Source organism: Myodes glareolus, chromosome X (assembly GCF_982192425.1).
Source record: "Myodes glareolus chromosome X, mMyoGla1.1, whole genome shotgun sequence".
NCBI lineage: Eukaryota > Metazoa > Chordata > Mammalia > Rodentia > Cricetidae > Myodes > Myodes glareolus.
The window spans coordinates 83,528,983-83,542,908 of NC_142053.1; the positions used below are offsets into that span (position 1 = coordinate 83,528,983).

General features: G+C 37.2%; 1 protein-coding gene across 3 annotated transcripts in view; it reads right to left on the bottom strand.

Moving 5' to 3' along the window:
• The window catches only part of Kif4a (kinesin family member 4A), a 107,076-nt gene that overhangs the window by 20,218 nt on the left and 72,932 nt on the right, over window positions 1-13,926 (bottom strand). For all 3 annotated transcript variants that reach the window (XM_087903098.1, XM_087903099.1, XM_087903097.1), the window contains exons 18-19: window positions 5,105-5,192; window positions 4,382-4,491 (exon numbers count right to left, since the gene is read on the bottom strand). In XM_087903098.1, the coding sequence (XP_087759224.1) occupies window positions 4,382-4,491; window positions 5,105-5,192 (198 nt within the window). The remainder of the gene's footprint in view (window positions 1-4,381; window positions 4,492-5,104; window positions 5,193-13,926) is intronic.

Here is a 13,926-nt window from a genome sequence, read left to right on the forward strand (position 1 = left end):
TGATTGGCCAGGCAGGAAGTATAGGCAGGAAAACCAGACAGGAAGTAGAAGTATGCGATGAGAACAGGAGAATTCTGGGAAGCAGGAAGCTCCCTCTGCCATTCCTGCTCAGACCACCGAAGAAGCAACATGTGAGCTGACAGCTGAAAAAGGTACCAAGCCATATGGCTAACATAGATCAGAATAATGAGTTAATATAAACTACAAGAGTTAACAAGAAGCCTGAGCTAATGGGCCAATCAGTTTATAACCTAATGTAGACTCTGTGTTATTTTCTTTGGGACTTGCCGGCTGTGGGGTACCGGGCAGGACAGAAACCCCAACAACCCGGCCCTTATATTACATAGTAGTAGTTTAATTCATGTAATGGCTTATTTTAGGTACTGATTTGATTGGATTAAGGGATACGTAAAGAACAAGTAAAGTCATTTCTATGGGTATATCTGTCAGGGTGTTTTCAGGGAAGAAGATTAATCATCAATGTGGGTGGCTACCACGCACAACAGGCTGGAGTAGCAGATAGAAGAAAACTGACAGGCAGGGAGGGCAAATCCTTTGACTTTCTTGGAGTTGGGGCATGAGAGCTCCAAGTACTTTGGTCTTTGGACTCCAGGACTTAATTCAACACCCCCAGATTCTCAAGCCTTTGCTCTGTGACTTAGAGTTATACAACTAGTCTCCTATCATAGACTCAAGTGTAGTATGGTATTCTGGATCTCCAGCATGCAGATGAACTACTATGGGACATTTAGCCCTCTCTAACTGTGTGAGCCATTTCTCCTCGTAAATCTCTCATGTCTATTGGTTCTGTCTTTCTGAAAAACCAAATATAATTCAAAATTGTTATTTAGGTATGGCAGTTCATAGCTATACTCCCAGCACTCTAGAAGCTGAAGCAAGAGGACTGCTACAAGTTAGAGACTAGCCAGCCTGAGCTAGCCAGACTGACAAGCAGTCTAGGCCAGCCTTTGCCTAAAAAAAGTCAAAAGCACTTAACAATTGATTGGATAAACAAACCATAGTAACAAACATAACTAGTAACATAGTAACAAACCATACACTGGAATAGGACTTCTACACAAAAATTGAGAAGATTCAATCTTAAATACATCACATTAAAATAAGCCATATTTGGGCTGGAGAGATGATTCAGCAGATAAGAGCACTGGCTATTCTTTCAGAGGACCTAGGTTCAATTCCCAGTACCCACATGACAGCTCACAATTGTACAATTCCAGCTCCAGGGGATCTGATACATTGACAACAATGTACATAAAATGAAGTTAAATTAAAAAAAGTAACTTAAAAAAACACATATTTTATGTTGGTAATTATAAAACCAACACAAAGGAGAGCTAATCATGATCTAGATCAGTGTATGGGAGGTGCTCATCAGTAGAGTACCTGTCCAGCATGCACAAGGCCTTGGCTTTAATACTTAGCACTTACTAAACTAACCAATAAAGCACACGCACACACACACACTTTATGTCAATTATGCTTTAATAAAATAAACTCGGTAAAAAAAAAAGTAACGTCATTTTCTATCCTAATAGCTAAAACGATCAAGCCATGAGATTATTTTGATAATAAACGGAAAAGTGAAAAAATGAAATCAATTTTTGATAAAAAATTATTTAGTTTTAGGTATATGGGTGTTTTGCCTGAATGTATGTATGTGTACCACATGTGTTCCTGGTACTGGATGGGTAAGAAGAGGATGTCTGATCCTCTGGGACTGGAGTTACAGATGGTTTTAAGCTTCCATGTGGGTTCTGGGAACTGATCCTGGGTCCTCTAGAAGAAGAGCCAGTGCTTGCAACCACAGAGTCACCTCTCCAGCCCCCTCATTTTGTAAAACCCTTAATATTCTTACATAATAGCTATAAATTTTATGCAATCCTAATGAAACTCATAGCTGACTTGACAGAAACTTAAAAACCAGTTCTAAAATTCAGAGAGAAATGCGGAGGACCTAGATTTCTCAAACAAAAAAAATAAAAAGAAAGAAAAGAAAAAAGAATAATGAACTTATGAGGACTTATACTATCTGATGTTTTGGAAATACAGGAATAGCATTTAAGACATTCTGGTAGTAGCATAAATATGTGGATCAATGTAATGGAATCTACAAATAGATATACAGACATATAATTCTGACAGAAGTATCATGCCAAAATGAACCATATGCCTACATGTAATGATTAAAATTACACATTTCAAAAAGAATATTTAGGAGAAAATCTTCACAAACTTGAGTTTATTAGAGATGTCAAATAAAACATGGAAACTATGAATCATAAAAGAAAAGAATCAATAAATTGAATAATATCAATTAAAAGCCTATGTTGGGCATGGTGGTGCATGCCTGTAATTCCAGAAATTAGTGGTGAAAGATTACATGATCTGAAGAGAAACCAAGTGTATAATCCTAGCACCCAGGAGGTGGAGGCAGGAGGATCAGGAACTCAAGTTCATCCTCAGCTACACAGTGAATTTGTGGCCAGCCAGGAACACACATGGTCCTGTCTCAACAAAGGTAAGTAGCTAGCTTTGGTATTTCAACAATCCTATTTAAAAATGAAAAAAGCAAGTCAGAGCCTAAGAGAAAATAATTGTAAAATACAGAGGTCATCTATTGGATATATCCAAGTTACAGAAAGAATTCAAAGTTTATATTAAGAAAAACAAAATCCAGTCAAACAGTGGGGAAAATATTTGGATATTTCACAGAATAAACATACTCAAAAAAGTAGGCTGGGTGTGGTGGCTCACACCTTTAATCTCAGCTCTCAGGAGGCAAAGGCAGGTAGATCTTAGGAGTTTGAGGATGGTCTGATCTACACAATGAGTTCTGGGACAGCCAAGGCTATGCAGAGACCTTGTCTCAAAAAACAAACAAACAAACAAACAAAAAGCAATCAAACAAAAAACAAAAAAGCAAGTAGACACATAAAAAGATGTTCAGCATCCTTAGTTATTAGGAAAATGAAAACAAGGTACATTATTTACTTAGTAGAATAAATAAAATTTAAAAGACTGAGCATACTATAAGTATTGTTGAACTTGCAGCAACAAGGACCTTTTCATTCACTGCTAGTAGTACAACCACTTTGAAAACAGTTTAAGTAATTGTTTAATATGGTAAAACATACACTTAGCAGATGAGAAAGCCACGAGTCTGGGATGTCTACCCAAAAGAAATAAGACACATAGTTCCCACAAAAACTTAGTCCATGAGTATTCAATGTAGTATCTGTAATAGCCCAAACTGAAAATAGCTCAAATGACCAACAATAGGTGACCAGAGAAGTTATGATATATTAATACAATGAATGAGATACCACTCAGCAATAAAAGTAAGTGATGTATGTAATAATATGAATGAATGTGAAAATAATTATGCTGATAAGGGGCTAAAAAGTCAGATACCACGCAATTCCATTTTAATAAAATTATAAAAAATAAAAAACAAATCTATAGTTAAAGATAAACCAGTCTCTCTCTCTGGTTTGTCAAGACAGGGTTTCTCTGTGTAACAGCTCTGGCTGTCCTGAAACTCACTCTGTAGACCAGGCTGGCCTCATACTCAGAGATCCACTTGCCTCTGTCTCCCTAGTGCTGGGATTAGAGGTGTGTGCAACCACTGCCTGGTTATATTTGGGTCTTTAATTTTAAAAATTCTAAAACTTTAGATTTACTTAATGTATATGAATGTTTTGCCTGAATGTATGTATGAACCAGTGGATTCAAACATTCCATGGTGCCCAGACTCGCCTTGAACTCATGATTTTCTTGCCTCAGCTTCATAAATGCTACTAGGTCACCAGTATACCACCATACCTTGCCAAACAATGTATTTGGAGATTTTGTGTATATTGGTTACTTTTTTCAGTGCTTTGCTCAAACACCTGACAAAAGCAACTTAAGGAACAATTGATCGGTTTTCACAGTTTAGTGACATATAGCTCCTCATGGCAGGGAAGGCACGGGGGGGGGGGGGGGGGAGTGTGAGGTGGATGGTCACACCATGTTGAATGCCAGAAAGCAGAATGACAGGAATACTCAAACTCTGTCCTTTTTATTCAGTCTACAACCCTGGTTCATGGTATGATACGACCTAGCACTTCATCAAACTATACAGTCACCATATGTCAGTTATACCAGAATAAAACGGAAACTGAGCTATGACAGGCAGGGATAGAAAGAATTCTTTACTCTTGTTCTTTGACAACAGTTTACAGATATAAATCTTTTGAAAAATAAGGATTTCAGGCAGAACTTCAAATTCCATATTTACTTTTAAATCAAAAGAAAGTTATTTTCTATTTTTCCTATCCCCAGTGCATGTAAGGAAAATGGCAGTTCAAGATGTTCATACCTTCATTTGAGCTGCAGTGCCTTCCATCCCACGGCTTTGAGTCTCTTTCCGTTTATCTGCAACCTCCTTTTGCTTTTGGAGAGCATCCTTAAGCCGTTTGTTGGCAGCTGCTACCTAAATAAAACGGGAAACAGTGATGTTGAAGAACATATTAATTTGTAGCATCTCAATAAACAAACTCTCGGTTTGAATTCCTATAGGAGCCAGGTTTAAAATCTCCATGGACATAACTGATGAATAACTACTGCTTCAACTTGCAAGAGGGGTATATTTAAAGGAAATCCTGCAGGCTGAAAATGTCTGGGAATGTCATGTATTGCTAGTAGTCTGTTTTATTTTTTTAAGAAAATAAAAACCCAAATTAGAATTTTTTTTTTAAAAAATCACAATTAAATGGTAGTTTTCAACACATTTATTTTTTCACAGGTCATATTAGATGAAAAGAGATGAAGACAGCTTGCAAGGTAGTGCTTGTTCATAATCCCAACACTTAGGTGGTAGTGTCAGGAAGATTAGGAGTTTAAGGTCAGCCTTGGCTATATAGTGAGTTCAATGACAGCCTGGACTACAGAAAGACAAAAACAAAAAACAAATCCCCAAATAAAACAAAACAAAGAAAAAAACTTAAGAATTGTTGGCCAATATTGACACCTCCCATTCCCTAAGACACATTTTAGCTTGAAAAGGACAACACATTTAGCACAGCAGACAGGCTTTTCTTACCTACCTCCTCAGTTTTACGTCTGAGCACTGTAGACTGTTTCTGGAAGTTCCTTTCAAGTTTGAGCAGCTCATACTGCCTCTTACGATCCTGATAACAAAAGAGTCAGATCTTAATTGATGATCGGTTAACTAAAATGAAAACTTAAACTGAGAAGCCTTCCCAGACGTCCTTCATATTTAAGTTTAAGTACAACAATACTGTGAGTTGCCTTTATCTTCTCTTATCAGAATTAAGAACTGGAAGTTCTAGAAACTATGTTTGCATACATAATAAAGATCCTTGTTTTCCTCAGCTTATGACTCTATGTCCAAACTCTCCATTTCTCAGACTTATGTCAGTTATAAATATTACCATAAAATGTAAGCTCTGAAAAAAACCAAAGATCATCCATTGAAGAGCTTTGTCCACATAGGTGGCTACTGACAGCTAGAACTCAGTTCTACTGATAAGATCAGTACTCTTTTATCTTCAACTTTAGGAGCTGATTGGTCATAAAACCCAGTGGCCAGAAAAAAAGGAGAAAGTTACCACAAAGCTAGACAACTATAAAAGTAGGACAACTCCAGCTAATGAAGCTTCTCATTTCTGAACAAATCCAGCTCATCTGAATATATCCTCTCTGCTCAGAGATGAAAAATCAGGATCATGAAACATTATGGGATACTAGCCACTTCAAAAAACCACACACTTAACTGCTTTGATTTCTTGGCTCAGTCCTTATCTTTTCAGTCCATTAAGCTTTCTGGTTCTACTTGTTGCCTTACCCAATCTGGATGTCACTGTCAACCATTTTAGTCATGTCTTTGCCAGCATAAATACAAGAACTATTATGAGATGGCTAACACAAATGAACTCAAGGGTATTTTTGTAGACTTTTTGTCTCATATTAATTTTGCTTTGGTATTTTTTGTCTTACTGTTGTTTTACTTGTATATTAGTCTCCAGTTTTGTGTTCTTAGGAGTTTATTTTGTACACATTTTTGTACTTAGAAATTATCCTGGTTTGTTTTGCCTGTTTGTTTTCGAAACAGAGAAAAGGAAGGCATGAAGTTGGGTAGGCAGGGAGGATCTGGGAAGAGTTGGGGGAAGAGAAACGGTGATCAGAATATAAAAAACTTATTTTCAATAAAAAAGTTGAACATACTGATTCTAGGAAACAGGCCATGTGGGGCATGAGAGGAGGCCTTCAGCTGGCCTTTTGAAATTATCTGACCCTGAAAACTATAACATGCATATCTGATTAAAGCTGGAATGAAGTCTTGAAATAACTTGCATCCACAACAAATTAAAAAATTGATTAAAAAAGAACTATTATTTTCACCACTGAGGACTGTAGCTTAGTGGTGGAGTGCTTGTCCACCGTGCAAAAGTCTTAGCAGGGAAAAGAAGAAGACAGCTATTCATTTTGTATAACTCATAAAATTTATACAGTAGGTACTGCACTAGGTTCTGGGATGTAGACATGAAGATTATCTGGTAAGCATTCTCAGACTACAAATGAATATAAATGACACATAATTAAAGAGAGTACAATATAACTGTAGAATTGTAGTTAGGCCTGTTTTAATAGGATGTGTGTTAGTATGAGGTTGACGGAATTAAAGAGCTAGAAGACTGAACTAGTTCAGTGACACAAGAAAACCTAACACTCTCATCACAAAGCTTCTCAAAGAAGTTAGTGCTCTAGCTGTCCTTACACTTCACTTGTAATTAGTTCTGCTGCTGTCCTGAAATCTCTTCCCTATTTAATTTAGTGTCCTTTTTATAGTCCTGACTTTTGACAACAAACTAAGTATCATTAGCACTCTCAAAACCTTATTGCAGTATCCTTGTTCATTTTCAGTCTTACAAATTTCACTGTTATTTTATTCTATGTGAAATAAAGAGATTTTATTCTTAGCTTTCTCTTTTTTCTTTCCTTCTACAGGATGCCCTTGAATTAATTATACTTCTTTTTTCTATAAAGTCCCCATCTCTATAGTCATATTATTCCTGTGGTTTCAATTTTCATGTTTCTGTTAGATAATTCCCTGATTATTAACTCTAGCCCATTCTCTCTTTTCAACACAGCTAATATTGTCTCTCTGTCTCAGTGATTACACTCCTGAAACCACCATCATCACTGCAAACTAGAATTTGCCTCACTCAAAAGCCTGGAGTAACTGTTGATGCTCTCCTTGACTCTTTTTTGTGGTTGTTTGACAGAGTTTCACTGTATAACAGTCCTGGCTATCCTGGAACTTGTTTTGTAGACCAGACTGGACTCGAACTCACTGAGATCTGCCTGCATCTGCCTCCCAAGTGCTATGATTAAAGGCGTGTGCCAGGTGGTGATCTGGCCATTGATTAATTTTTGAAACGTATATTTACATTTCTTATCACCATGATAATTCAGTAAACATTAGCTGAATGTATACTATAATATACAATCACTGCTTTAGTCAATGGAAAAATGAAAGTGAACAAAATGAAGATTCTTGGCAATATAGCATATCCACTTCTGTAAAGTAATAGCCTAGGGTTTTATAGACAGCCTTCTTTTGTTTTTAGTGCTTTTATAGAGATAATGCATAATGCAATTTAATCACCTAATGTATGATTCATGGCTTCTGGCATATTCATAGAACTGATGTAAAATCAACATCACATTCACTACATTTTCACTACCACAGAAAGAAATCTCAATTCCTTTACCTGCTGTCTTTTATCCTGTCACTTGTATTTTAATAAAATGCTGATAGGCCAGTAGCCAGGCAGGAAGTAGAGGTGGGGAAAAGAGAACAAGAGAATTCTGGGAAGAGGAAAGATTCAGTCTGCAGTCGTCATCTAGACACAGAGGAATCAAGATGTGACTGCCTCACCAAAAAAGGTACCAAGCCACGTGGCTAACACAGACAAGAATTATGGGCTACAGAAATAAGTGTTTCTGTTCATTTTCTAAATCTCATGCCAAAATCAAGGGGATGGGGAGAAGAGGGAGGCTGCAGAATGCCAGGTATGAGTGAAGACATAAACAAGGTCTCATCTCAGCCCTGAACCCTTCAGACCCCCTCAGACATCCTCAGGATCTTCAGGACTGTCACAGTGGGGAATCCCTCCCACCAAAGGACCAGGTAGGAGGGTGGTGGGAGGCAGGGTTGGGGCAGTTCTCTCCTCTCCTGTAAACTTGTAGACTCACAGAGAGAAAAAAAAAACGCTGCAGTTTTAAATAAAGAGATTTCTTTTTTCTCTGGGAAAAAAATTATTGGCTAATATAAGCTATAAGAAGCCTAAGCTAATAGGTCAATCAGTTTATAAGTAATGCAGACCTTGGCGTAGTTTCTTGGGACTGAACAGCTTCAGGACTGGGCAGAATAGAAATCTCTGTTAACAAATGGTGCCCAACGTGTGGACAACTGCATATACAGAAAACCTGAGAGAGCTTGGGAAGTAAATTCTAGACAAAAAATAACAGCATCAAGCATGGCTTCTTGGTACCAGTAATTTCTTGGGTTTGCTCTCTTTACTAGAGGCAAGCCTCTCTCATTTAAGAGAGGCTTCTTGACTCAGCTTTAGTTACGAAACTTTGCACTGCCACCAAACACTTAAATGGTGTTTATGAATTGCTGACAGCATGCTTCTTGGTGTCAGGGACCTTGAAACTCCATAGAGTTGTGGCAATAAACATGGCTCCAGCCAGTACCTCCACCATGAAGCTAGGCTCTCAGAAAGCTAAGGAATGGGCTGGATCCAACCCAGGTTTAATCCTAGCAATATTGTTTAGCAAATTAAAGACTCATGTGGTCTAAAAAAGAGAGATAAACAGTAAAGATAAATTCAGATGAAGAAAACCTCTAAATGGTTTACAGTGTGTTTAAAAATATATGTAGGCTTGTGAGAGAAAAGAAAAAGGATAAAGTCCTTAAAATAAAAAAGAAAGAAAGAGAGTAGTTGGGGTTGGTGGCACACACCTTTGATCCCAACACTTGAGAGACAGAGGCAGGCGGATCTCTATGAGTTCAAGGCCAGCCTGGTCTACAGAGAGAGTTCCAGGACAACCAAAGATACACAGAAAAACCCTGTTTCAAACAGCTAAAAATTAAAAATAAATGAAATAGAGTTTAAAATAAAGCCACATAAAGATGAAAAATACAGAGCCCGGATACTCTATGTTATTGTGTTGTCTTTAAATTGTTTGATGGTTGAGGAAGGAGCAAAACTGCTAAAAGATATTTGATTATAAATGCTGCTGGATTTATTCAACATATATGTTTTTAAAATGTCTTGACTTCAAAATTTAAGTCAAAAGGTATGTTACTTTGGAGAAGAGAGTTTGCTTTTGTTTCCACAGGAAATGAGAGGCTGTGGATTCATTCTGGGCTAAGAAAAATCAGGTTTGATCAAGGAAGACCCCCTGAAGAATCTCCAATAGGATCAGATGGTACAGATGATTCAACATTTCAGAGGACCTCTGTTAGAGTTTCCTCTGATTTCTGCATCCAGAACAGTTTCAAGACCGCTCGCTGAGATGATCAAGCCTCACAGAATTTTCCAGTCAGGATTTGACCATAATCTTAAATTTTCTTTAGGTCCCCATAAGATTATCAGTGTCCCCAATCAGCAGGAAGTAGCTGGTAAAACTATGCTTACATTCCCCCAAAATGGTTTATGGACATTTATCTATGTTTAGAATGTTGGTTAAAAGATGTTATGAATAATAGTCTGAACAAAAATTAAAACAAAAGATATTAGATTCAGATTTTTTGTTTTTTTAAAGGGGGGGAAGTGCTATGGACAATAGTTTTTTATCCTGTCACTTGTATTTTAATAAAACACTGATTGGCCAGTAGCCACAGGAAGTAGAGGTGGGGAAAAGAGAACAGGAGAATTCTGGGAAGAGGAAAGATTGGGTCTGCAGTTGTCACCCAGATATGGAAGATGCAGATGAGAATGCCTCGCTGATGAAAGGTACCAAGCCACGTGGCTAACACAGACAAGAATTATGGGTTAAGATGTAAGAATTAATTAATAAGAAACCTGAGCTAATAGGCCAACCAGTTTATGATTAATGTAGACCTCTGTGCATTTCTTTGGGACCGAATGACTGCAGGACCTGGTGGGACAGAAACCTCGGTTAACATTTACCTATCATGACACAACACTGTCACTGTAACTACTATTTTCTACCTATAAAATCTGTCAGTTCTGGACATTTCCTATAATATATCATTATTTGTGACTAGCATAATGTTTTCAAGGTTCATCTGTGCTGCAGCATCTACCAGTACTTAATTTCTTTTCATGATCGTGTATTTCACTCTATACATATATCTTTATTCATACATATACTTATTGATACACTCAGGTTTCTGCCTACATTTTTGAACATCTGTATACAAGTTTTTACAAGGGCATGCCTTTATACCTTCTCAGTAGATAGAACCATGAGTAGAATCCCTGGATCATACAGTACCTCATTAGCCTAACAAACTGTCAATTGTTTGTCAAAGCAGCTACCCCATTTTTCCATCCTACCAGCAAATGTATGATGTTATCTATTCTGAATTCTTGCCAAACCCTGTCTTTTCTTTTCACAATAATTATCTCAGTGAGTGTGAAGTGGTATGTCATTGTGAGTTCTATTTGCATATACCTGATGGCAAATGACACTGAGCACCTTTTGTGCACTTTGCTGTTCTACTCACCTTACAACTGGATTATGTTTACTGAGTGGTAAGATTTTTTTGTACTTTCAATATAAGACCCTTGGCAGCTATATGACTTATGAATACTTCCTGCCATTCGTGTACTATTTAATTTTCATGCGGGTATTGTTTACAGTAGAGCAGCTTTAAGTTTGTCTAATCTAATTTTTATTTGATAAATTTTAGGTATCCAATTAAAAAAAATGGAGTGGCTTAAGAAGTATGTAGGGCCACTGGCAGTGGAACCAGGATCTAACTCTAATACATGAACTAGCTTTGTGGGGTCCATTCTCTATGTAGAGACACCTTGCTCAGCCTAGGCATGAGAGGGTGGTCCTGCCTCAATGAGGGGATGAGACAGTCATAGAGTTGACTTTCCAGGGGAGGCCTTAACCTCTCTGAGGAGCAGATAGGAGGTAGGGTGTGGGGAAGGGGAGATCAGGAGGAGAGGAGGGAGGAGCAACTGGGATTGGTATGTAAAAAGTAAACAATAAAGTAATTAATTAATAAAAGAAAAATAAAAATCTTTTGCCTAATCAAAGGTCATAAATATTAACACCTTTCATTTCTTCTAAGAAATTCATAGTTTTAGCTGTTACATATATTTAAATTTTATTATATATTTGTTTAGATGTATGTGTATGCATAGTGAGGAGGTTCAAGGGGAACTTGTGGAAGTCAGTTCTCTCCTTCTAAACATGTTGGTTCCAGTAAATGAACTCAGGCTTGGTGACAACTACATAGAAACCCTGTCTTGAAAAACCAAGAAAGAAAGAACGAATGAACGAAAGAAAGAAAGAAAGAAAGAAAGAAAGAAAGAAAGAAAGAACACTTGAGACTCACCTCTCACTTCCACCATGTGTACATGTATGTATGCACAAACATCCTCATACAGATGCATTTGCATTCTATGTAGCTTCTGGAGCCTGTCCTGGAACTAGCTCTTGTAGACCAGGCTGGCCTCAAACTAACAGAGATCCTCCTGCCTCTGCCTCCCGAGTGCTTGGATTAAAGGCGTGCACCACCCCCAACCCCCTGGCTCAAGTGTTATGTCTTAGGAGCAATCTATCTTGTTTTTTAAGACATGGTCTCTCACTGACACCAATGATTGATTCGTAGAACAGCCCAGTCTAGTTGGGTTTTGACTAAGACTTTATTGAATCTACAAAGAAATCTGAGGGATATTCTATCTTTAGAATATCAAATCTTTCCACCCATGAACACGAACTATCTTATATTTGGTTCTTTAATTTAATGTTTTATAGTCTTCAGTGTGAAACTGGAAATTTCTTTTGCTAATTATTCCTAAGTATTTATATTGAGGCTATTCTAAATTTAAAAAATCCCTATTTTTATATATAAAATACAACTTTACTGCTTTAAAATTTTATTTATTTATTTTATGTGCACATGTGTTTACTTGTGTAAATTTATGTATACTATGTGCATGCATGAGCCTGATGAGACCAGAAGAAGAGGGCATTGGGTTTCTTGGAACTGGAGTTATAGGTAGTTGTAAGTTGTTATGTGGGTGCTGCGAACTGAACTTAGGTCCTATGAAGGAGCAGGAAATACCACTGAGTCATCTTTCCAACCACACAACTTATTTTGTTATATTGACTACGTATCCTGTAACCTTGCTGAACTGATATGTTAGCAGAAATATTTTAGTGCACCCTCTGGAATTTTCTGTATATTTGGTCATGTTATATGCTAACAATTTTACAGGTTAGAATCAGTATGAGAATATTTAAGAGAAGGCAATAAGAGTGGACATCCTTGTTCCTTATCTAAGAGAAAAATTTTTATCATTGAGTATAATCTAATGTTAGTTTTACATAAATGACTAACAGATTCAGGAAGTCATCTTTTAACTTTGTTTTATGAAAGAAGGTTGGGTTTTGTCAAATGCCTCTGCAGATATGTGTTGAGGATTAAAGTCAGTGTGTGTGTGTGTTTGTGTGTGAGTATGTCTGTGTTGAGGGCTGAAGTCAGGTTCTCAAGCAAACCAAACTTCATGGAAATTCTGTTTAACAGATGGTATATTTGTAAAAGGGGGAGATAAGCCAGCAGGAGGGTGGCAGCACCTGCTGTTAAGCCCAGTGACCTGGGTTTGATTACTGAGACTCACATGTAGAGAAAATCAACTAGAGCAACTTCTCCTCTGATCTCTACATGTGTGCCATGGCACATGTATGCCCACACACATACACATATATGAGATAAGTGTTAAAAAAAACAGTGGCCAGTCCATTTTACATTCTACTAGTAATGTGTGAGGGTCCTGATTTCATCACATTACCACCAACTTTGCTGTTTTCTGTTTTAATTGCAGCTTTTCCAGTTGGATATGAGGTGATATTCCACTGTGGTTTCCATGTGTGCTCTATTAAACCATTCAATTGTTAAGTGTTTTTTTGTTTTCTCTTACATACTATGCTCTTTCTTCTCGTATTCTGTCCAAGTAGCATACTTGGTTTTGAATTGCCAATTGTTAAGCCTAAACTAAACTAAACTAAACTCACTAAACTAAACTAAACTAAACGAAACACAGACACTTTGAAAATCTTTCTGAAAAAATGCTATATAAAAATCTTGCTGGGTGGTGAGATGGCCCAGTAGGAAAAGGTACTTGCCACCAAGCCTGATGATCTAAGTTTGATGCCTTAAATCCATATGGTACAACACAAGCTGCTCTCTGACCTCTCAAATCTGACTGATGGTGTCCTCCTCTCTCTGCACAATAAAATAAATATAATTTTTTAAAAGATTTTGCTAAATCAAGTGTTTTTTCTGACTCTTTGAGTTATATATTACCATAAGCAATCATCAGTAGTATGTTTTCCCTAGTGACACTGGTTTCTTTAGAATTTTCCCCTACCAAATCCTTCCTGTATTTAGGATCAGAAGCATCTGTAAGGTGCTGAATCGCTTGTAAGATCATTCTGGTTTTAGCACAGTATCACTGGAGGTAAGCAGAAAGTGTCTCTACATACAAACGATCCCACAGCAACATCAAATGCTACTGATGAGGTTCAATGAATACCTTCCGCCTTCTGTTTTATATCTCATATATTTTGGTCTTGTTTTTCTGTTACTGCTTGTTGTTGCTGAAGTGACTATTTTTCTTGTGTGTT